Here is a 22306-nt window from a genome sequence, read left to right as displayed (position 1 = left end):
TGGGAATTGCTGGAGCAAAGACAGAAATTTGAAAGGAAGCCCAGTCTGAGGAGATTGAAGTCTTGGACAACAAACAAAAGCAAATGAGATCTTCCCTGCCCCTTAGTCTCCCAGTAAAGATGTTCTTTAACTTCCTCTGTAGAGCTTGAAGGTGGGGGGGGGGGGCATTTATAAGGGTAGCAATGGGAATCAAGCTGGAGTTGTTACACAAGAGGAAAATTGTTTATTTTGAGGAGTCAAGTGCTCAGATGGAATCCTTGGGACATTTCCTTTTTGGGGCGAGACTGAATGAATATATGAATTTAGAGAAAAGAGAGTGCTCTACTGGAACAGGAAATGCCACTTTCTCTCTGAGGAGTTAGCTGGGTCTAAATCGTAATTGCACCAATCTTCTTGTTGCAATAGTGCCACTGCTTCCATGCAGTGAGGAATTGAAATCAATGAGCATCTGCTCTCTTTGTAACATACAATGGATTGGAAGGATTCTCCTCCATCTGCTTGTGTTTTACCATAGAAATATGAGGAATGACAAGCTTTGTTTTCCCTGGCTTTGCTGGAGGCCTCATTGATGTTGCGGAGGATGATGTGCATAGTGAGCTCTCTCACATTATTTGAACAAGTGAGGATGTTTGACTGTAAGCTCTTTGGAGCAGGAACCATCTTTTTTTCTGTATTTGTACAGCGCCTAGCACAGCAGAGTCCTGGTTCATGGCTCGGGCTCCTTGACACTACAGTAGTACAAATAATTATTAATAATAATCATAATAACAAACATCAGAGGGGTAGCCGTGTCTGATGAAGTGGGCATTCACCCATGAAAGCTTATGCTCCAATACATCTGTTAATCTTAAAGGTGCCACAGGACCCTTTGTTGCTTTTTACATAATAACAAAGACACTCTCTTCTCTAGGTGTCAATTAGGCATTGGAATGAATTGGATGTTTACAAAATACCAGTTTTAACTAGACTAAAAATCTTCCCTTCCACAGTGTGTAGTTTTTGCTCGTTTGTGATATGATATGTCCCCAGTTCTCCAGTCACCATAGAGTCCCCCAGAGTAGACAGGATCCAAATTCGTATGATAAAAAGCAAAGGGAAAAAACACACTCATTTGCTTTCCCCTCTGCAGTCACCTTTAAGATGTAGCTCAGTGTTTCAGTTCAGCCCCTTGGTTTACTGGGCTTCAGCACTTCCCGTCAAATGAATTGTAGCCAACCATGTCTCCACTTCGGAACAAGGTTTCCTAACCAACTGTTTATAGAAAGTTCTGGACAAGCAGGATTGACCTGGTAATGGGATATGAATTCCTTTAACCCCAATTAACCACTTCCAGCCCCAAAGGCCATGTCGGGGAAAGGCCATTTAGGGTCTTATGTGTCCTCATCTCACTTGGCACTAATCAGTATCCTCATTGGCAGACACAGCAGAGAAGCTAAGGACTAAACTGGCTATGGAGGGTTAACCAGCCTGTCACCTCTGCTGGGCAAATCACTTTGGCAGTGAGGAAGCTGGCACTGCCTCTGTCCATGCCATACCTGTTCTTTTCTAACCATCGGAGCTCACTCTCTAAGGATACGCCTACACAGCCAAACAAACAAACAAACAAAAACCTACAGCAGCAAGTCTCAGAGCCTAGGTCAGCTGACTCTGGCTCATGGGGGTTGCGCTACAGGGGTAAAAATAGCAGTGTAGATGTTCCTGATTGTACTGGAGCCTGGGGACATAGACCCTCCCCCCTCGCTGGTTTCAAAGCCCAGGCTCCAGAGCCCAGGCTCCAGCCTGAGTGAGAGTGTCTACAATGCTATTTTTAGCCCCATAACGCAAGACCAAGTCAGTTGATGTGGGCTCTGGAACTCGCTGCCGCAGGGTTGTTTTTTTGTTTTGGTTTGGGGGTTTTTTTGCTGTGTAGATGTGCCCTTAGGCACTTTTCATGTATATCACATTGAGCCCAGTGTGTCTGCATTTCCTTTAAGATATGGCCATGCTTTTTTATTTACAGAGCCGCAGATAAAGCCCAGAGCCTTGCGGTTTATGTTTGTGACGCTCAATAAGAGCTTTGGATTGTATCATGAAGTTCTGCAAGTGGTGACCCTCAGGCTGAGTTATTCCATGTAGAGGTGGCTGAATTTCCATCTTGTCCAGGGTCACAAGACATGGGCATTATCTGAAGCGAGTCTGTGTATTTTTAATTACCCATTACCCTGATAGCTAAGTGCAGGGCTGGGGAGAGGGATTCAGAGGCCCTGTTAGTGCCTAGAATGCCCCCCATCCACAAAAGTGGGTCTGTGCAAAGCTGCTGCATGTCTGAGCTACCTTTCTGCATTGTTTCTTGTTTGCAATAAACGTTGCACATGTGTGCCAAGGTCACCAATCCAGGCACTACTCTTTCTTATGCCTTAACCCATTCCCAGCAGGTCACTTGAGGGAGAAGCAGGAGCATTTCCTCCCACAAGGGGCCATTTCCCTCTGTCAGCAGCGCACTTGCCCAGTGATGTCCAATAATTAATAAATTAGTCTAGCAGCCCCATGATAGACTGTATCCTTCTCCTCCTCGTCCTCTTCTGCCTGCCTTCCCACATCTTTGTGCTCTATGGGCTGCACTTAATTTTTGGCTAGCAAAAGCAGAGAGGAGTGTGACGTTACACTCCATATTCTTTATGGAAATATGCTTATAATATGGATATAACATAACTGAGATATACTTAATGAAAGATGGGTCTTGTAAGGTATCCTTGGAAAGGCTATGATTTACTGGGATGTGATTATTCAATTTGTATGCATGTATCATGTCTGTATCTAAAGTTAGGAATATGGACTATGTAACAATTACAACTGGAGGTGTATTGGGAAGACACCCACCAGAGGACAGGCCATCAAATTTGATGAGCCATCAGGAAGGAACAACAAAACCATGAAGATACTAATCTCTCTCCCTCCGGGGGGGGGGGGGGGCGGATTAACTGTGATGCTACTAGGTCAGGTGGTCTTGTCACCTGATACTAAACATTACCTGGGACTATTTATAATTTTCCACTGGAAGGGAAGGGTGTGTGTGTCAAGTTTGGGAAACAAAGGATTCCCGTCTTATGTAAATCCTATTTAAGGATGGGGAGGAAGGCAAACAGGACTCCTCCTCTCCATGGCCTGTTTGCCCAAGAAGAGTGCTAAAGCCACCTGAAGGGAAGGCGGCAGGGGGAGTCCAAACTGAGACAGGGGTCCAGTCTGAAAAGAAATATAACTGGAATTCTGAACCACAGAAACTTTGCAACCTGACTAAAATAATATTTAGGGTAAGGAATTACATTGTGTAACCTGTTTCTCAAGTATATTGATCTTAGCTTGCGCACTTTGTTTTATTTGCTCAGTAATCTGCTTTGTTCTGTCTGTTATCTCTTATATTCACTTAAATTTCACTTTTGTAGTTAATAAAAATTGTTTTGTTTATTATTAAACCCAATTTCTGTAATTTCTAAAGGGGGGGCAAGAAGTCATACACATCGCTCTTCACATTGAGGAAGAGGGTGAATTTTATGAGCTTGCGCTGTACAAATATTTATATTCAGTGCAAGACAGTAGTATTTTGTATTTGTCTCCCAAAAGGGATGGACACGTGAGTGCCGGGGGAGGGAGCCCTCTCACGCAGAACTGACTTAAGTCTGTGTCTGCAGCAGGGTGTGGCCCTACCTGTGTGTGTGCTACAAGAGAGCCTAATTCAGCACAGCAGGGAGAGGGAACCCAGGCTGATTGCGCAGGGGAGGCTCAGTTAAACCCCAGCATATCAGGTGGCATCCCAGAAGTGGGGTCCAGCCTGTCACAAGGAGCATTTATAAAACTCAAGTCTGCTTCATCCCCAACTGCTCCAGGTATGGTTTAACTCCGCTCCTAACTTTATTCTCTCTCTTTTTATCCCCCCTGGGAAGGTGGCTGCATTCGGGATCGTCAAACATGGCTGTCTTGGAGGTGCCCTTGTTCTCAGGTTTCCGAGCAGATATTGAGAGCCTGGAGCAGGTAAGATGTTGTGATCAGAGTGCAGACCATGTGCTTAGGAGTTGGCCTTGGCTCTTTCATTAGCGGGGATTCCCTTTGAGGCGCTTGCGGAGGTAAATGCCATATTATGTGAGAAGAGATATAATTAAAATCAGAGGGTTGGAGATTTCACTTGTCAGAAAATATTTATCTGAAGTGGGGAAACAGATGTTCTGAGTAAGATTAACAAATTTACCTAACTCAGCCAAATAAGCCTTTATTACTGTGCATGGCTCATGGTAATTAAATGAGACTCATTTGGAAAAGCTGAAGTGAAAATGTGCTCCAACAGGAGCTGTTTATGGCTTCTTAGGGGCTGTATTATCTCCAACATCTGGATTCGATTTCATTGGAGGCTCTGTGTCTTGGAATTTTTTTTTCTGGGAGAACATCATGTTTATTGCAAGCCAAACTGAGGTGGACAGAATGTGCCTCTTGCCCAGCCAGCCCTCTAGAAGGGAGGAACTACAATCTTCAGATTCACTTTAGGCTTTGTTGCAGCATTACACTGTTTTCATTGCTTTTTGATTTTATAAATAAAATTGTTAGTGATGCTCTATCTGAAGAGAGAAAAGAAACTAACATGCTATCTCTGAGAAACAGCAAAAGAGCTAATCAGGAATTTCTCTACACAACAGACCTCTTCCTTTAATGGCCTTGTCTTTTCTTTGGGGGGAAAAAGCTGTGTTCATAACTCAAGTTAACTAACAAGGTACAAGTATCAGAGGGGTAGCCGTGTTAGTCTGAATCTGTAAAAAGCAACAGAGGGTCCTGTGGCACCTTTGAGACTAACAGAAGTACTGGGAGCATAAGCTTTAGTGGGTAAGAACCTCACTTCTTCAGATGCAACCCTCTGTTGCTTTTAACAAGGTACAATTCTACTGAAGACAAGGCAGTTTAATCTGACTTACTAACTCACGTGAAGACTATAAACTGCCTTGTCTTCACTAGGATTGTACCTCAAGTTAGTTAATTTGAGTTGAGAATGCACCTTTTCCCCCCCCCAGTGAAGATGAAGCCATTATGTGCATCTTCAGAGGGCTGCAGTTTGAGTCACTGAAGCCAGTGAGATTGTTTGTTAGTATCTGAGAATAGAATTTGACCTTTTATGTATTAGGGGAGCATGTATACTTGTTTTTGTGCAGATATATGTGCCTGTAATGCATGGAGCATTTACTTTAAAAGAAAACGGAAAAGGTTTTGTAAATATGGGTAGCAGGATACAGTGTGTGTGCACCCTTGGAATGTCCAATCTGCTGTGTTTTAAATATATGCATTTGAAAATTAAGTTTTCTTTCACTTACCAGCTAATTCCTGAGTCTGGGATTCTCTCTTTCCCCTGCAACAAGAGGAACAATCATAAATGCCTAAAGCAGAGTAGAAAGTGCAGGAAAACCCAGGTCAAATTGTAGGCAACCTTAGAGTCCTTGCTTTAGAGATAGTAATGTTGAATCTCTCTTCTGTTTCTTTTTCACAGACTGCAGAGGATGTGTGGGTAGTACATAAGTTGCCTATAGGTAATGGGAGGTTGCATGTCAGTATAAGGAAATATCACCAACAGGAGTCTTCCATATTGCTGTGTGAAAGATAGTGAGGAAATAACTGAGGGGCCTATGCTGGTCTTGGTTTACGTTTGGATTACTTCCTGTGAAGTGCTATAAGTAAAGGCAAAAGGATATGGGTGGAAAACTGGCTTAGGACCAGGAGATGCAGGGCAGCTTTAGAGCAGATAGTAACATTCCCAGTTGGAATCACTGTCAGGACCTCCTCTCTGTTAGCCAGAGGGATGGATGACAAATAAATGAGATGATACTGTTCTGAAAGAAGGAGGCTATTACTTTGAAGGGGGCACATACAGATCAATGGAGAGAATACCAGCTGTGAGGGCTAAGGGAGTTGCTGGGCTTATTCTCTTTGCAGAAGAGGAGGCTCTGAGGTTTCAAAAATAATGGAAGGGACTGATTGTTGCTAACGATAAATTGTTCACACTGGAGAGGGGATCAAACACTAGGAGTGAAGTGCGAGCGCTCCTCTGTTGGACAGAATTGCATTACACAAATGGGACTAAATCTTTGGAATATGTTACTGAAAAGGGCAATCGAAGCAAATAGTATAAAAGAGTCTGAGAGAGGTCCAGGAAAAGCAAGGAGTGAAACACTAGAAAGCACTGGCATATTGGGCTAAGAAGCCAACCCCAGGGGCTCCTTATATTCCTGGTAGGGCCTGATGCAGCTAAAGAAGCAGTAGGAGCTCTCAGGACCCAGGACACACTGTGTTGGCCTAACCTGCGCCTCCCCACAGCACAGGAACATTGGAATGAGCTGCTGGGGTGGATTTTCCTCTTGGGGTTTCAGGTGCTGACACTTTCTGGAGGCTGCAAGGTTTATGTGTCAGTTAATCCTAGAATGGTTTTGGCCAAGAGAATTGTGTTCTGGTATTAGACTGATTTCATGGCTGTGCCAGCCAAGTGTTTCTCTAGTACATGGAGGGAATGAATTAGTGAGGTTTGTTCTGCACAGAGCTATAGGTCGAGAGTTTTAAAGTAGGAGCAATTCCAATCCTGAACAGAGGCCCAGCGCAGGGCCTGTTCAGTACTCACACCATCAAGACTTAGTGGTTTATGCTGGCACTCTGCTCGGGGTGAATTTCACTCATTCTGAATAAAGCCAGCTTTACTAGTAGTTTGATGTGTGGTTAACGCCAGAGTGGATGTACCATGATCTAGGACAGGGGTTCTCAAGCTTTTTTCTTTCTGAGACTCCCCCAACAAGTTATAAAAACTTCACGGCCTGCCTGTGCCACAACAACTTTTTTCTGCATATAAAAGCCACAGCCAGCATTAGGGAGTTGCAAGCAAGACTGTTGCCTAGGGCCGCACACCACAGGGGGCCCCGCAAAGCTAAATTGCCCAGGCTTCGACCTCAGACCCAGGTGGCAGAGTTCAGGGCCCCAGACTTCAGTGCCGCATGGCGGGGCTTCAGCTTTCTGCCCTGGCCCCAGCAAATCTAACACTGGCCCTGCTTGGTGGACTCCCTGAAAGCTGTTTGCACCCTGCCAGGGGGCCCTGGATCCCTGGTTGAGAACCACTGATCTAGGAATCAGGAACTCCTGAGTTTTAATCCCAGTTCCCCCACGGATTCACTGTGTGATCTTAGCCGGTCACTTCTTCTCTCTGTGCCCCAATATCCTTCATCTGTAAAATAAGGATAATACTTACTTGCCTCACAGGAATGACTACTCTGGCAATTAGTTAATAATCGCACAGTGCATGGCACATGTGAAGTGGCCTGTACATGCTAACTGTTCTGTTCAGCACCCAGGCACTTTAATGATGGATGAGTCAGAAAGGCCTTAGGCTTCCAGTGGGTGGTCATAACAAGCTTTGGGCACTGCACCACAAATCTGCCACAGAATATCTGAGACACGTGGAACCTCAGGGATTCGGGTGTCCCATTTAGCACCCTCATGCCAATGTCGAGGCCATTCCAAATGCTGACGTGCATCCTGGGGGACAAAACAGAACAGAACAAAATGGGGAACATATCCAAGCTGGAGTAGAGAAGGGGTCAAAGACTGACCCACACTGGATGTATTGTTAAATACATTAATATCTGGGAAGCATTGTATGCGAGTTTAATATCCCTCCCCTGTCACAGCTGAATGATCTCTCCAACACATTAGGCACAAACAGGCATTTCTCAAGCACTGGGCACAAAGGTCTGTCTTTGCTTCTTCCCTATAAACAAATGTGTTTGTGGTGGCCTTTCCCATCTCCCCTTTCCCTAGATCTGATCTCCCCTGTTCCCAGTGCCCCCAGGGTTTCTGTTAGGAAGGGGAGGCAGTAAAGGATCTCAGTTCACCAATGGTCTATTGTTGTTTGGGAGTGGAGGGAGGGGTATGCCCTTTAAGATGCTGGTTCCATAGAGTAACAGATAATTTTCTTTCCCTATTGCTGGGGGGGGCAGGGGGAGAGTTGATTACACTTGCTTCTTGATGTGAAGATTGAACCCGTGAAGCACCCAGAGCATGAAACATCTGTGCTGAGAGAGATTTAACTCCGGGCAGCTCCATCCTCTTGCCTTTGGAAGCAGCACTGCGATTTGCATAGCTCGTACTGCCCAGGAGCTGATTCAAATTCAACCAGTCTGCAAGTTCTGTGAACCAAACACTCTGCAGACAGCACCCCTGTCTGGGGAAAAAGTTGTTTGTACGGGAGAAGGTGCTGAGCAGTCCATTCCCACAGCCCTCTCTGGGCTGCAGCTGAGTGATTCCCACTGGAGATAAAAGGAGTCATGCAGCTAAAAGATATAACTCCTTCAGGGAGCAATTTGCAAAGGTCTGTGGCCCAGTCTCCCTTTCTGCAGGTGCAATTTGCACCCACAAAAATGAACTGTAGGTGGAGATCTCAATTCTCACACCTGTAGCACTGGGACGCATTGCACAGATATGCACTTGCAGTTCATTGTGACACAAAATGTGCATGCAAATTGTGCCTACAAAAGGAGGCTGCTCTTTTTAACACATAGCCCAAAATGTGCCTCTTGTTTGGACCACTTTATTTGTCATTAGAGACCCAAGACATTCCTATCTCTGTGTTTTCTTGCTGCTCCCACTCTCTTCCCCCACCCCATGCACTTACCACCATGTCCAAGGGGTTTTTATAAATCAGGTTTCCTTGTTAGGTGTTTGCACTCACAAGGGAATAGTGTGCACAGAGGGGATTCCCATGGAGCTCTGGGGATGGGGATGGTTAATGAAGAGGCAGCCCCCCTTACTGTGTAGCAACAAATCCTCCTAATAGTGCTGGGTGTCGACAAGGTCAGGGGTCACCACAGGCTGGCATATCAAACTTCACCAAAAAAATGCAACTTTAGCTGAGCAGAGCATTTCCCGGTGGCGCCAGTCTCACCGAGCCCTCATAAAAGGGCTGTCTGCAGCCGTCCATGGCTGAGTAATAACAGCCACCACCAGGCCCCTAAAATTATACGGACAAATTAAATTGGCCCTTTCCATGTTGTGTGGGACTTAAACACATGTTCCTTTTCTTGTTACAGTAATAGCAGGAAGCTGTGTGCAGGGTTTTACAGCTCTAAGCAGCACACTAAAGAAATTCACAGCTACAAATATTAGTAGCAGGTTGGGTGAATTACAGTGCATGTGCTTGTAGCCCCACATTGTATCTCTTAACAAATAATAATAATGCCTTGCCGTCCCTTCCATTGGGCATTAATCCTGGGTTCTCAAAGCACTTTAGGAATAGTATTTTAAGAGTTGTATGAAAAATATTGTTCTCATATCACAAATGGATCAACAGAGAGGTTAAGGGAGTTGCCTAAAATCACACAGAGCACAGTTGGGAATAGAACCCAAGCATCCAGACTTCTTCTAATCCACTGGACATCACTCCAGTGGATTTAATAGGAATCTGATTAGAAATGGTTTAAACCTATAGAATTTAACAGGGAGCAAGACCCTTTCTATGGACCTTTGAGGCATCCTATAGCATTCTGTAGTAGGGATATAGTTATCTGTTTCTGTGGAATGGCTCATTCATTCAATAGTCATGTTATTTTCCGATAAATTCTCTTGAACTTTTCCATAAGGGTAGTAATCCTGCTGCACACACAGCACAGGGAGAACAGCTCTCGGGACAATGATGAACAACGCCAGATGACGTGGATTTCAGGGAGCCAGCACTTTAGGTGTGGGTCTTGCTCTGAAATCCCCAGTGTGTGCAGATCATCACAGTACAGTAATTGATGAGCATGTGCAGAATAAGCATAGGTGCCTGGCTAGCACAATGTGTACTGCGATTCCCTGTGGCTCTAGAGGTAGAGAAGGTGAATAGTAGGGGCTTGGCCTGACCTCCTTATCTCGAGGGCTCTTTCAGATGGCTGCTCTTTTCAAATGTAAGGATTAATTTTCCTGGTAGAAGAATGTTTTGAGTTGTTTGAGCCAGCAGCAATGGAGGGAGGGGGCCTTTAATACCCAGTGCGGTCCATCAGTATAATTCCCTGGCAGACTGAGGGAGTGTAAACAAGAGACTGCACTCTAGCAAGTGTTTTGGGGTGTCTGGGGTCCTGCTTGAGCCTTGGTACTGAAAATAATCCAGGAGCTACTCAGTTAGATTATGGATGAAATATTAGATGAGTTCCTGTGGGGATAAGCATAGCCCCCAGTAACTAGCAAGTGCTGCACCATAACAGGTTGCACCTCACAGGACACTTCACACCATAGACAGATCGCATCAGAAAAACACAAACTTCATTTCCTCCTGGTTTATCTGGAGGCACCTGTGACCCTGATTGCTAGACCACCAGCACCTCATCCTCCGAGGTAATTTTCCAACAGAGAGAAGTTGTGTTTTCTTTAGGTTCTAATCAGGTGTTTCCTAAGCACTTTGGAAAGCTTTGTTTTTCTGTTGACTGCAAAATATTTTCCATAAAATGAGTTTATGATAAACCTCTTCATTTCCTTCCAGTTATTAATGAACAAGCAAATTGGATTAAAAAGATATGAAGTTGATGGAAGAAAAATCCTTTTTTATTTTGATGAGGTAATGACTTTGTGTATGATTTTATTATTTTTCTATGTTAGAATAAGGAGAGAGAAATGATCAGTGGATCAGGCTTAAATAAAATAACAAATACTTTGCCTTTGATAGCTCCTTGCAGATGAGGATCTCAGTACAAACTTTAATCAGACTTTGATCAGGCCTGCAAATCAGTGCATACCTGGGAGAGGGAGCTGGTGTCTTTTCTGCCTTGCTCATATGCCACAGAATCTTTAACTAAATTCCATTTGCAGAACAGTTTATGATTGATGATGCTGATGCACAAGCCAGAGAACACAGCTTGGGTTTCAGCTGCCTGGCTGAGTTTGTGGCGGTGACACACTGCCGCCAGTGCAGGATGTGCCTTACACAGGACTCAGCTAGACCTGTATCTTATTGATCTGTGTTTTGATGCCACACTTGTCTCAGCACAGTAAACAGCTTGGTATTGGAAGGTACCTTGGTTAGTGCAGGTATCTAGCACAGTGAGAGTTGAGTTAAATGGTGCACACTGTATAACATTAAGCAGCTGGCTTACTCCACTGACTTTTAGAACTGCAGACCATGTTAAACTAAAACTCTTATGCCCTTTGTGCAGATTCCTAGCCAGTGCATGACCTGTGTAAAATTTCAAGCCTTCAGAGAGTATATCGTTGGGAAAACTGCCCCTGTCCCCATCAAAGTGTATGATTACTATGAGCCAGGTATGTGCTGTTTGTCTTTGGATTTTGCTAATGCTAAAGCCCTAGCCGCATGGCTTGTTCATAATTTGTCATTCTTGCTGCTCTGTAGCTTTTGAAGCAACTCGTTTCTACAATGTGAGTGAAAACAGCCCCCTGGCTCGGGAGCTCTGTGATGGGCCAACGTGCAATGAGGTGGAAAGCTCAGCCAATCATTGGGTTGGTAAGTTGCAGCAAAGATGAGCTGGCAATCTCTGAACGCGGAATCCAAAAGGTGTATAGCTTGGGAATTCAGAACTGAGAGTGGGGCTTTAAAAAGAGGTTTATTTCAGTGTCTAGAGGCTTCAGTAGTGGGTAGTTTTTAAATGCCTGTGATGAGCATAGAAATGACTACAGTGAATCAGACCAATGGTGCATTTAATTTGGTCTTCTGTCACCATCAGTAGCTAGTACATGTTGCTTTTTTTTTTTCCCAGAAGGACAAGTAATGTACAATTATGGAATAATCTCCTAATGAGAGAAGTTTCCTCCCGATCTCTGTCAGTTATTGGTTGGGTTATGCACTGAAAATGAAGCCTTATGTCCCTTATAATTTTCTTAATCTTTTATCTTAATTGTGGATGCTGCTATTATTCATTCATATAAATGTTGCGATTTTTTTATCCTAAGTTCTTGACCTCAATAATAACTTGTGGCAGAGAGTTCCACAAGTTAATTATGTAGAAAGACAGAGTAGTTTCATGTGTCTGCCATGACAATAACTTCTTCCAAGACTAGCTATTTCTTTCTGTCCCATGTGATGCCCAAATTGGTGTGTGTGGGGGGGAGCGGTACCATATACAGACTTGAAGTATTACAGCCATTGCTGCTATTCCAGAGCGGCTAGTCTATTCCCACAGCTTCAGTAAATTCATAAACTCCTGTTGAGAAGCTGCAGGGAATTTTTATAAAGGAAAAAAAAAACATGTCTAGGAAGCACAAGAAAAAAACAATACAAATATCCTCTTTCCTCTGCTTCTGATGTTCCTGCTTGCATTTCAGGTTTTGTTCACTCTGGGCCATGCAACAATGTTTTTGGCTGTTTAGAAGATGAGTATTTTGAGCAGTGCATGTGCTCCCGGGACTGTGGCTATGATGGGGACCCAGTGTGTGGATCAGATGGGATGATTTATCAGAACCATTGCCAGATGGAGGTAGCATCCTGCAGGAATAATACAAGGATAGAGCAGATACCTATGTCTCAATGTTCTGCCTGTAAGTTTCATTCAGTTTCCTGTTCTGGTGTTACGAGTTAGCCAAGGCAATCCACAACCTGTCCTGAACAAGGTCTGCTGATTAAATTGTGTCTGATGTGGACAAGTGGAGGATTTGAATTCCATCTCCAAAAGTGAAAAGGTAGCTCCGTGTCCTACACATGAGCTGGTCCTTGCATTCGGTAGAGTTGGCAGTTTCCTGCTGTGCTGAAATGGTCACAGTTTGCATATCTCAAGGACCAGTCAAAAAGAACCTCAAGGAATTTCAGTAGCTCCATTTATATTCATCCAGAGTGATGTCTCCAGCTATAAATGAGCCCTGTGAGAGATCTCTGAAAGATTTCCCATGTGCTTTCATCAGGTGCAATGTGGCAATTTGACGAACTGTGCTGGATCATGGGTAGGGCACTGTGAAAATCATGATTCCGTGGACTGCACAGAAATCCCAGAATTAGCCCAATACTGTGATTTGTTCTCCAACAGTGAGGAAGCAGAGATGGGTATCCCTGCTTCTACCTCCCTACTGAGGCTACAGCTGCTCATGGGGCATTAGCGGGCCAGTCCCATGCCAGAGGCAGGCAGTGAAGTGGTGGGTGTGATGGGCAGGTGGGTGTCCTCAACAATGGACAAGGTGATGAACGCCACCTGGATGAGCAGAGACAGCCAACTGTGTGTAGATGGCACCATATGGTTGAATCTGGTCCGGCCCAGTCCTACCTGGGCAAAGGATCAGGACTTGGCTCACTTCATCCTCAGCGCCAGCTGCCAACCGCTGCTTCCTGTATGGCCAGCGGGGAGAGCGGGTCAGCACTGACAACATGGCAGTTAGGAGCCCTGGCCTGGCCCACTTCACCGTGGCCCCTGCAGGCCTGGAGGAGAGACATAGGGTTACTAACCCTTCAGGATTGTCCTGGAGTCTCCAGAAATTAAAGATTAATCTTTAATTACAGATTATGTATTGTGATGAAACCTCCTGGAATATATCCAATCAGAGTTGGCAACCCTAGGGAGACACCACTGTGCCAGCTGGCTAGGAACTGAGGCGGCTCCATCCCACCACCCTTATCCCCTTGGTGGGGGAGGGCCCCCTCACACCATAGCAATCCCCCCCCCCCCCACACACACACACATACACCGACCTGCCTGTGTTCTAAGTGGTGGCAGTGCTGAATACTGTGCTGGTTACAGTGTGGGAATTGATTCCGGTCTCCACTCCTTTCCAGATAGCACTGAGGTGTCTCCCCAAGGGCTGTGAGGGCAACAGTAGGGCAGAGAGGAAGCAGCAGGGGCGACCTGGGCCAGAGCTGAGGACAGAATGAGCCAGGCTCCAATCCCTGCCGCGGGCTGGGCTGGCACCATGTGGTTCATCTGCACATGCTGATCTGGCTCTCACTCCACACCCTTGTTCCTCACCTTGGTTGTTGGTGAGACATCCTGTTGTCCCCTCTACTCCATAGGTTAGGGCTGGCCCACTAACCGCCCACAATTAGCCACAGCCTCAGAGAGGAAACAGAAAAGGAAATTCCCACTCTCCCTCTGTTGGAAAATCACAACAGTTCAGGGTGGGGACGGGGACTTGGCAGCCATGCATATTCTGTGAAATTTGAACATTTACCCACGAAACTGCCATCAACTAAAAAAAAAAAAAATCCCCAGAACTTTCTCCGTCCTTAATCATGGGGAACTGAAACATTTTCTAGTGGTTCTGTAACCAACATTGTGGCAATTGTATCATTTCCTTCTACAGCCAAGAATTTGCCAGAAGAAAGAGAAACACATTTCCATGGAATTGAGCAGCCTAGCATTCAACAAACTCCTGCAGGTATTGTCTTGTCTTTAGATTGATCTAAGACCCTTTTTCTTCGATAAGGTTAAAGCTGATCACTAAGAATAAGTGACTCGAGTACTTTTTTTGCATCTTGCAAAAAAATGCAAAAACTAGGTAGAAAATCTGAAAGTTAGAAAAAGTGAGACGGTAGGAGAATTTAAACCAAATGAATCCACAAATGCAAGCCTAGCTCTTCTTGTCCCGTTTTGAAAAAATGAACATGTGCTGCCTTCAGTGCACATGGGAGCCTGAGATTTAATGGCAGCTAGTTATGTATGGAGAGGGGCAGGTGAACACCAAACCCTGGGATATGGGGAGCTTGTATTCAGCAGCTGTCATAGCATCTCATTAGCAGTGTTAAACTGAAAACTTCCCATTTGAGATCAGACTGGTGTAGTTTGTCCTAGCAAATGAGTCAGGGGGACTTGGTGCCAGCTGGACCATTTGCAGGAACCCTGGAGATTGCAGCTGAATCAAGTTTATCCTTAACTATTCTGTTAAACTTTTCAGATGGCTGCTCTGATCCTGTTATTAAAGCCTCTATCTGGGGTAAATGGCCTTAATAAGTGCAAGGTGAAGGGGAGTGGGAAGGAGCTGCCACTTTACTAGGTTTGAATGAATTGAGAAAGCTGGCTGCTCTTTTCAGTTGGTGCTTTTATTTATGGGAATTTTTTTCCCCAAGATTTATATGTCAAACTTGCTCATGAGTTACAATAAATCTTGTGAGGAAGCATTGGAGGTGGGTCAATAGAGTAGTTGTGTCACACCGTTTCTAGAAAATAAACTGGACTGGATTTTTCCTGGCTGCTTTCCACTCAACAATTCTTCCTTGGGCTCAAACTCTCCCAACAAATCAAATAGTTTCTGTAGAGTGAGAAGTAAATGGACAGAAGCTGTGTCCCCCTCCCTCTCCCATGTTCTCCTGGCACTGATGCTCAGACCAGCATATATCCAGCCCCCTCATGTTCCCTGCCCTTCCCCTGCTCAGCAAAAGCTACTGGGCAGCTTTTCAAGATATATAAACATGGTGGATATTCTGTTTTGAGTGTTCCCACAGGTGACCTCACCTGGGGAGTTGCAAACTGATCTAGTCAATGTGTGTCATGCTCACACTCACTCTCTCTGGATAAATCAATTGATTCTCCATAAGAGTAAGTGAGATGGATGCTTGTTTTTTTCTAAGCTGTGTAAATCTGGTCTGCTCTGTATCTTTCTTCCAATTGCATCTGAATCCTTTAAAACATTCACACAAGGAAAAAACACAAACATATTCTATTTAAGGGCAAAAAAACCCAACTATGTTAATGCAGAGTTAAGGTTCCTTGATGGTATGTTATCGCCTTGCAGAATACTGAGTTGGGCAAAATTCAGACTTCTGAAAACCAAGAAATGCCCCAATATGCCCCATTAACACACATACCTTTACTCTGATAACCCCACATTTGCTGAAAGGTATAAGCTCTTCATCTCCTTTCACAGCCCATTTACTCTCACCCACAGGACACCATCTATTAAAGGACAAAAAAAGGCAGGGGGGAACATAGCCCCTGCTACCTATCTTTTTTTGGTCCCTTGGAGCTGGCAGTAGCCAATGGGAATTATTTGAAATCCATGTGCAGTCAGTGTGTTAGTCATACCTACTGGTGGAGGCAGTGGTTGGGTCTCCTTGGTTTATTTATTTGGCATATTCAAGTCAATCAAGCCAAGCCACAGTGTTCTTATCAGCAATATTAAAGGCATGAAGATCTCTAGGAAGTTGAGTCATTTTGCAGTCCTCAACAATGTGTGTCATGGTTTGTGGCTGCCCACATTGACACTGTGAACTGTCTTGAAAACGCCACCAAAGTTCTGCTGCAGCACAAATTCAGTTTCTGGTACAAAACTGGTTCAGAATCATTGTCTGGAACTCGTTTGATCGGTTGACCGAGAGTTGTGGTAGTCCTCGAATTCTGTCTGCTCGTTGGATCATCCGTTTCTCCAGTCCGCAGACAAGCTGCAACTGGTTACTTACGGGAAATGCGTCATGAATGCTAATCCATTGTCCCCCGTCCCGTTGGTAAAGGTGTATCTGTGATATGAGGACATGTGGGGATTACTTTGAGGCATGTAACAGAGCTGTGATTATGATATGATGAGATACATGTTTTGGACTCTGATGCATGTGAGCAAAGGGAAGAGCTGCATGTGTATCTTCATTTCACTGCAGAATTGTGTATGTTATATAATTAGCAGGGGAAGGGGTTTTATTACAAAGAGTATTGTCAGTAGTGAGCTGGGGTAGGAGAGCATTCTAAGCATTTGTTATCTGCATGAACTCCAGGTAATATGAGTGTAGTTGGTGTCAGGTGAATAGTGCATGCAGTAGTTAACTCTGCTTGGTAAAGATGTGCTTGCGAGATCTGTGGACTACTTTGAGGTGTGTTACAGAGCTATGATTGTGATGAGAGGAGATCTACGTTTTGCATCCTCTTGTATTTGAAGAAGGGAAGAGATACGTGTGCGCCTTCAGGATGCAGTATGCATCATTACTGTGCAAAATTTTGTAGAGTTTGTCAGTAGCAGGGGACAAGGCTTTTATTACAAAGAATATTGTCAACAGTGAGCTGAAATATAAAAGGATTCTTATACTTTAATTATGGGTAAGTGAAAGTGTAGGTTGATATGGATCCTGTGAGTAAGTGTAATAGAGTTGTAAAAGGCTGTGAAGTGGTTCATAAATTGTACCTGTGTGGCATTCTTTCTGGTGAACTGGCCATGTGTGTGAGTGTAAACCAGGATATGGACCCCCTGAATCTTATAGTCCCATTAACCTTTCATACTATGTGCTATGTACATATTGAGACATTGCTTGAAGGGTGCACCAGGAAGGTGGCATGGGCAACCTTTTTTGTTTTCCTTTTTATCCTTTAGTAGTGTTAGGTGGAATCCTGTGCCCAGGAGCGGCGCCAGGGATTTTGGCGCCCTAGGCGGGGGTCCTTCCACGCTCCCGGTCGTCGTCGGCAATTCTGCGGCCGTGGCGGGGGGGGTCCTTCCTCGCTCACGGTCTTTGGGGCACTTTGGCGGCGGATCTCGGAGCAAGTGAAGGACCCGCCGCAGAATTGTCGCCGAAGACCCAGAACGCGGAAGGACTACCCCACCGCTGAATTGCACCAAGGGCATCAAAATGCCGCCCCCCCAAATCCTGGTGCCCTAGGCAACCACCTAGGTCACCTAAATGGAAGCGCCGGCCTTGCCTGTGGCTGAGAATGAATAGGTTGTAAAAGGAGATGAAGAGCTTGTACATTTCAGCAACTGTTGGGTTATGAAAGTAAAGGTATATGTGTCTACGAGGCAAATTGGTGCAATGCTGAAAGAGGGCAGAGTTAAGGTTGCATGGGCCTCATGCCTCACTCACCTGACCCACCAACCTCTCTCCTCTGCCCTGCCACCATCTGCATTTATTCTCCTTCCCCTCACTGCCTGGGCAACCTTAACTGTGTGTTCCCTGGTTTTCAGAAGTTTGAGTTTTGCTCAACTCAGCATTCTACAAGGCAACAACATATCACCAAGCAATCTTAACTCTGTGTCATTGATAGGAGTTAGTAATCATTTAGGTAGTTGCACCATCATACCAAGCCAGCCAGTCACCCCACACACGTACACATCAGCAGGACCCCACCTGCTCTGCTTTGGCCCATCTCCCCAGCCCTGCCACTAACCCATTCCCCTCCAACCTAGTCCCCTCCCCACTACTGTACCCAGGCCTCCCAGTGTAAGCAGGGAACACATCTTCTTGAAGTCCTCATTCCCTGGTATGCAAACATTTCTGTTGCTGTTATTTTCCCCCTCCAATAACCCAACTTGCATGCATTGCCTGTAGTGAAGGACAATTACAGCTACTGTAGAATGGTGTTCCTGGTCATGTGTCAAAATGGGTGGTGGGGGAGGAATTTGTGACAAGGCCAGTGAGACAAATCACAGACAGGATATATGTTCAAAAATACTGACTTTTTATATTTGAGAAAGAGATCCTCTGAGCTCTATCCAATAGATGTACCCTCTCTCCAAGAACAGTGAGGTGTCAGCGCTTGTAATGTTTATATGCCAGATAGTACATTTTCCAGTCAGCCATGAACCCTCCAATTTCCTGATTAATGTTCTTCCAGCACCTAATAATAGCTTTCATATCATCACTGTAGCAATTATTCAGACACTTAACCAAATCAGAGAAAACTATCACAGCTCCTGGGCATACTTCTGTGATGTGGTCCAAATCTGCTCTCATACATTGTACATCAGAAATAAGTCCCAGATCATTTCTGCCTGAGTGAGTCATCACAACGTCAGGTAAATCACCACCTTTTAAGTCACTGCTGCAGAGTGCGAAAAATATTGTGCTAGTGCAGGCATCCACTCAGATCAGCCTGTAGTTAGCAATCCCCATGTCATGGTGTACTCCTTGCTCTCCCAAAAATGTGTAACCTTGTGATCTAGGAATTGCCCAGAATCCACACATTGGCAACGTTAGCCCTGCACATGTTTTTTTTTTTCCCCCCTTAGCTATCAGGGTACCTGCACTGTCAGTTCCAATCCTCTGTGCTGTTTGTCTGTGGAAACATCACATTAATCTGCCCTGAGATCAGGTACTAGCCACTTGCCTCCACCCCTGGCCTTCCCCCTGTGGGGCTAGTAAAATATCCGTTTTTCAAACAGCCAGTCTAAGGCTTGCCTATCATCCAGATCCATAGTGGGGCAAGAATGTGGGGTTAACAGGTGCCCCTGTTCCTATTGCCCCCCAGTTTCCCTGCCACTCACCCCACATCTCCTTTCAGACCCCTCATCCTCATGCCTCACTCACCTGAGCCACCAACCTCTCTCCTCTGCCCTGCCACCCCTCTGCATTTATTCACCCTCCCCTCACTGCAGCCCCAAACCCTTATCCCCCTATTCCCCTACTTCTCTGTCCCCTAATACTCCTCCCCTCCCAGGAAGCATTCACATGTCTGATTTTTGTTTTTCTTCTCCTGAATACTTTGATTACATTCATCCCAAAATAAAACTGCCACCCATGAATCACACATTGCAGCGACTTCTGGCCACTCAGTCCAAAATTCCTTTTCTCTTGGGGAGAGGATGGGGTGCTTGTGATTCACGTATCCTGAGTTGTGTTATTGGAAGGGTTAGTGCAGAGCCATCAGTCTCAACGAGGTCTGTGACTCATCAAGTCAATAGTACCTCTCAGTTTAACAGTGCAAGGCAGCAGAAGGAAACCATTTTGGGGGATACCTGTAACTCAGGAGCCCGTTTGTCAAATGACTCCAAATTTGGATCACTAATGTTACCCCATGCCACAGTGAGACACACCACATTTCAAAGCAATCCGAGTAATAATTTGGATTTTAGAGCACTTACAAGAGTTGAGATTTAAAACATCGGATGGTAGGAAACCCTCTAGCTGTTTTTCCGCTTTGGTGTATGCAGACTGTAAAAAATGTATATTTTCTTAAATACCATTCTCAATTTGGGTCCCCCAGACAGGGTCGGCTCCAGGGTTTTTGCCGACCCAAGCGGCAAAAAAAAAAAAAAAAAGCAGCGATCACGATCTGCGGCGGCAATTCAGCGGGAGGTCCTTCGCTCCGGCCGGGAGTGAGGGACCATCTGCCGAATTGCCACTGAACAGCTGGACGTGCCGCCCCTCTCCGGAGTGGCACCCCAAGCACCTGCTTGGCAAGCTGGTGCCTGGAGCCGGCCCTGCCCCCAGAGGTCTAGTGAGTGCCTTGCTTTACCTTGGGTAAAACCTGATGGATTTTGATCCCCATCACAGCAATAGTTTGGCCCCTAGCTCAGAGGCAGTGCTAGCTCATTGGGGTCCTAAGCAGGAATATTTTTGGGACCCCTCACCACAACACATAATAAAAAGCGAATAGGAGGCCCCCTTGAGCTGCTTGGGGGCCCTAACAAATTGCTTAGTTTGCTTATGCCTAGTGCTGGCTGTATTCTAACTCTCCACAAAAAAATCCAACTAGAAACTTTTTTGAAAAATGTCTATATTTTGGGTACTTATATCTCCGCAACTCCTAGATCTAATGACTCTTAGTTTGGGTCACTAGTCATACTCTGCACCCTCCTGAGACAAACCAAGTCTAAAAGGATCTGACTAAGCATGTTGATTTTAGAGGACTTAGAAAGGTTGACCTTTAAACAAAAGTTATGACACAACCTTAAGTATAGTGGCATTGCTGCGTCATTATACTATCGACAAAGGTGCTGCTGGCCATATGGTCTATAGACTAAGGCAAAAGAGGTAGAATTCACAGATGACCTGGTCTCGGTTATGCCAGGTGTCTTATTTATTTGAATGTCTAAAGTGTGCACCCCTCTGCTCACCGTAGGCACAGGTACATTAAAAACACAAACAATTGTGTCTGACGGTGTCACAGGATCTCCAGGTGCCTCGGTCATTCCAGTAAGAAGCAGGAAGCTCCTGGAAAGCAGATGCTTCTCTGCATTGAGCTGTCATGGCAGAGTGAACGTTTTAAAATAAAACAAGCTAAATCCTGCTTCAGGAAAAGCAAATAGCATGTGACTCTAAATAATCCTCTGGGCTCATCCTAGGTCAACCAACCAACCACGCATTAAATGACTCAAAGTTCAACAAGTGAATGAATCCCTCCTTACCCCCCCCCCCCACGTCCCATTTGGGCTCATTGGTTTGTTAGTGATGAAGCATGTGATTGGTTTAAGTCGGCTCAGGTGCTGTGGGGCTCTAGTGGAAGTTCATATGATCCGTGTCTAAATCTGTGATTTCCTAAAGGGATTTAAAACTCCAGGAGCTAAATCAAGTTTCAGGTGGGTAGGGAAGAATGGACTCAGTCCAGACTTAATCACCAGGAAGTGCCATTTTATTGTAGAGCTTTGTGGCGTTTATATTGTCTGCAGTCCTTGTGCATTTGCTGTATCACTTGTGCAGGCTCCATTTGGTCCTGAGTGATAATTTCACTGTTAGCGTTTGGCTCTGTTACCCCAGCGATAGAAACAGTGTGATCCAATTCCCTGTCAGATCATTTGCTGGGGAACTTGGAAATGTACTTGGGCTCACTGTGGCAAAGTAACTCATAGGAGTACAGTCCCATTCACATCAGTGGAATTCCTGGTGTGGGTAACAGCTGTTTACATGAGTAGGATCATCCCCTCAATAAACCCATCAGCTGCACTACCCCAGCAAATGTGTGGTCTTGAGAAGCCAGAGAATGAGTTCCTGTGCATCACCAGATCCTGTCTTGTGTAGTAACTGTCCCAGGCCATGGAGCTGATGCTAGTGATGCGATAGGACTGGGGTTGTTGTTCTGCTATGTTTTAGAAAAGAAATGTGTTTGCAGACTGGCAGGTATGAATAGATGAATTATCTCTGCCTCACAGATATTTTCTCTTATGTTGGAGAGAATTGCAGGAATTGTCTGGGGTAGGCATTAGGGAACGGCATTCACACTTGTATCACCTTACTTCCCTCAGGGAACTGCTGACAAATTGGACAATAGAAAGAAAATCTAAATGAACAGCCTGGATCCAACAAGACCCCCCTAACCTTCCATGCTCCGTTAGTGTGTCCTGTCCCTCAGCTCCCTGCCATATACTCTTTTATTTAAAATGTAATCTCTTTGGGGCAGGGTCCTTGTTGCAAACCTGGCTGTAAGTACCTAGCATCCATTTCTGGCTGACTGGCTTTTCTACGTTGCTTGTCACATGGATGTAAAGTAAGTAACAAGGGTAGTCCTGTGAGTCCCAGGGATACCCTGCCTCTGCAGCATTGACCCTCCTTCTGCTGGAGCTGGGCTGTCTGGGGCTGCTTCCAAAGCCCACTGATGCCGCTATAAAACCTCCCAGCCCCAGGTGCTGAAGACACTGCCTCCCAGCCAGCCCCAGAGTTCAGGAATGAACTCTACTCCCCATGGAGCCACACCATGACACCAGCTGGCTGGAACATTCT

General features: G+C 45.2%; 1 protein-coding gene across 5 annotated transcripts in view; it reads left to right on the top strand.

The window, feature by feature from the left end:
• The window catches only part of CPAMD8 (C3 and PZP like alpha-2-macroglobulin domain containing 8), a 100135-nt gene that overhangs the window by 65810 nt on the left and 12019 nt on the right, over positions 1 to 22306 (top strand). For all 5 annotated transcript variants that reach the window (XM_034754950.1, XM_034754951.1, XM_034754949.1 and 2 more), the window contains exons 36-41: positions 3921 to 4008; positions 10508 to 10582; positions 11178 to 11283; positions 11372 to 11482; positions 12301 to 12513; positions 14260 to 14334. In XM_034754950.1, coding sequence (XP_034610841.1) covers positions 3921 to 4008; positions 10508 to 10582; positions 11178 to 11283; positions 11372 to 11482; positions 12301 to 12513; positions 14260 to 14334 — 668 coding nt within the window. The remainder of the gene's footprint in view (positions 1 to 3920; positions 4009 to 10507; positions 10583 to 11177; positions 11284 to 11371; positions 11483 to 12300; positions 12514 to 14259; positions 14335 to 22306) is intronic.

This window comes from Trachemys scripta, chromosome 22, assembly GCF_013100865.1.
Source record: "Trachemys scripta elegans isolate TJP31775 chromosome 22, CAS_Tse_1.0, whole genome shotgun sequence".
NCBI lineage: Eukaryota > Metazoa > Chordata > Testudines > Emydidae > Trachemys > Trachemys scripta.
This window is presented reverse-complemented; position numbering and strand designations above follow the sequence as displayed.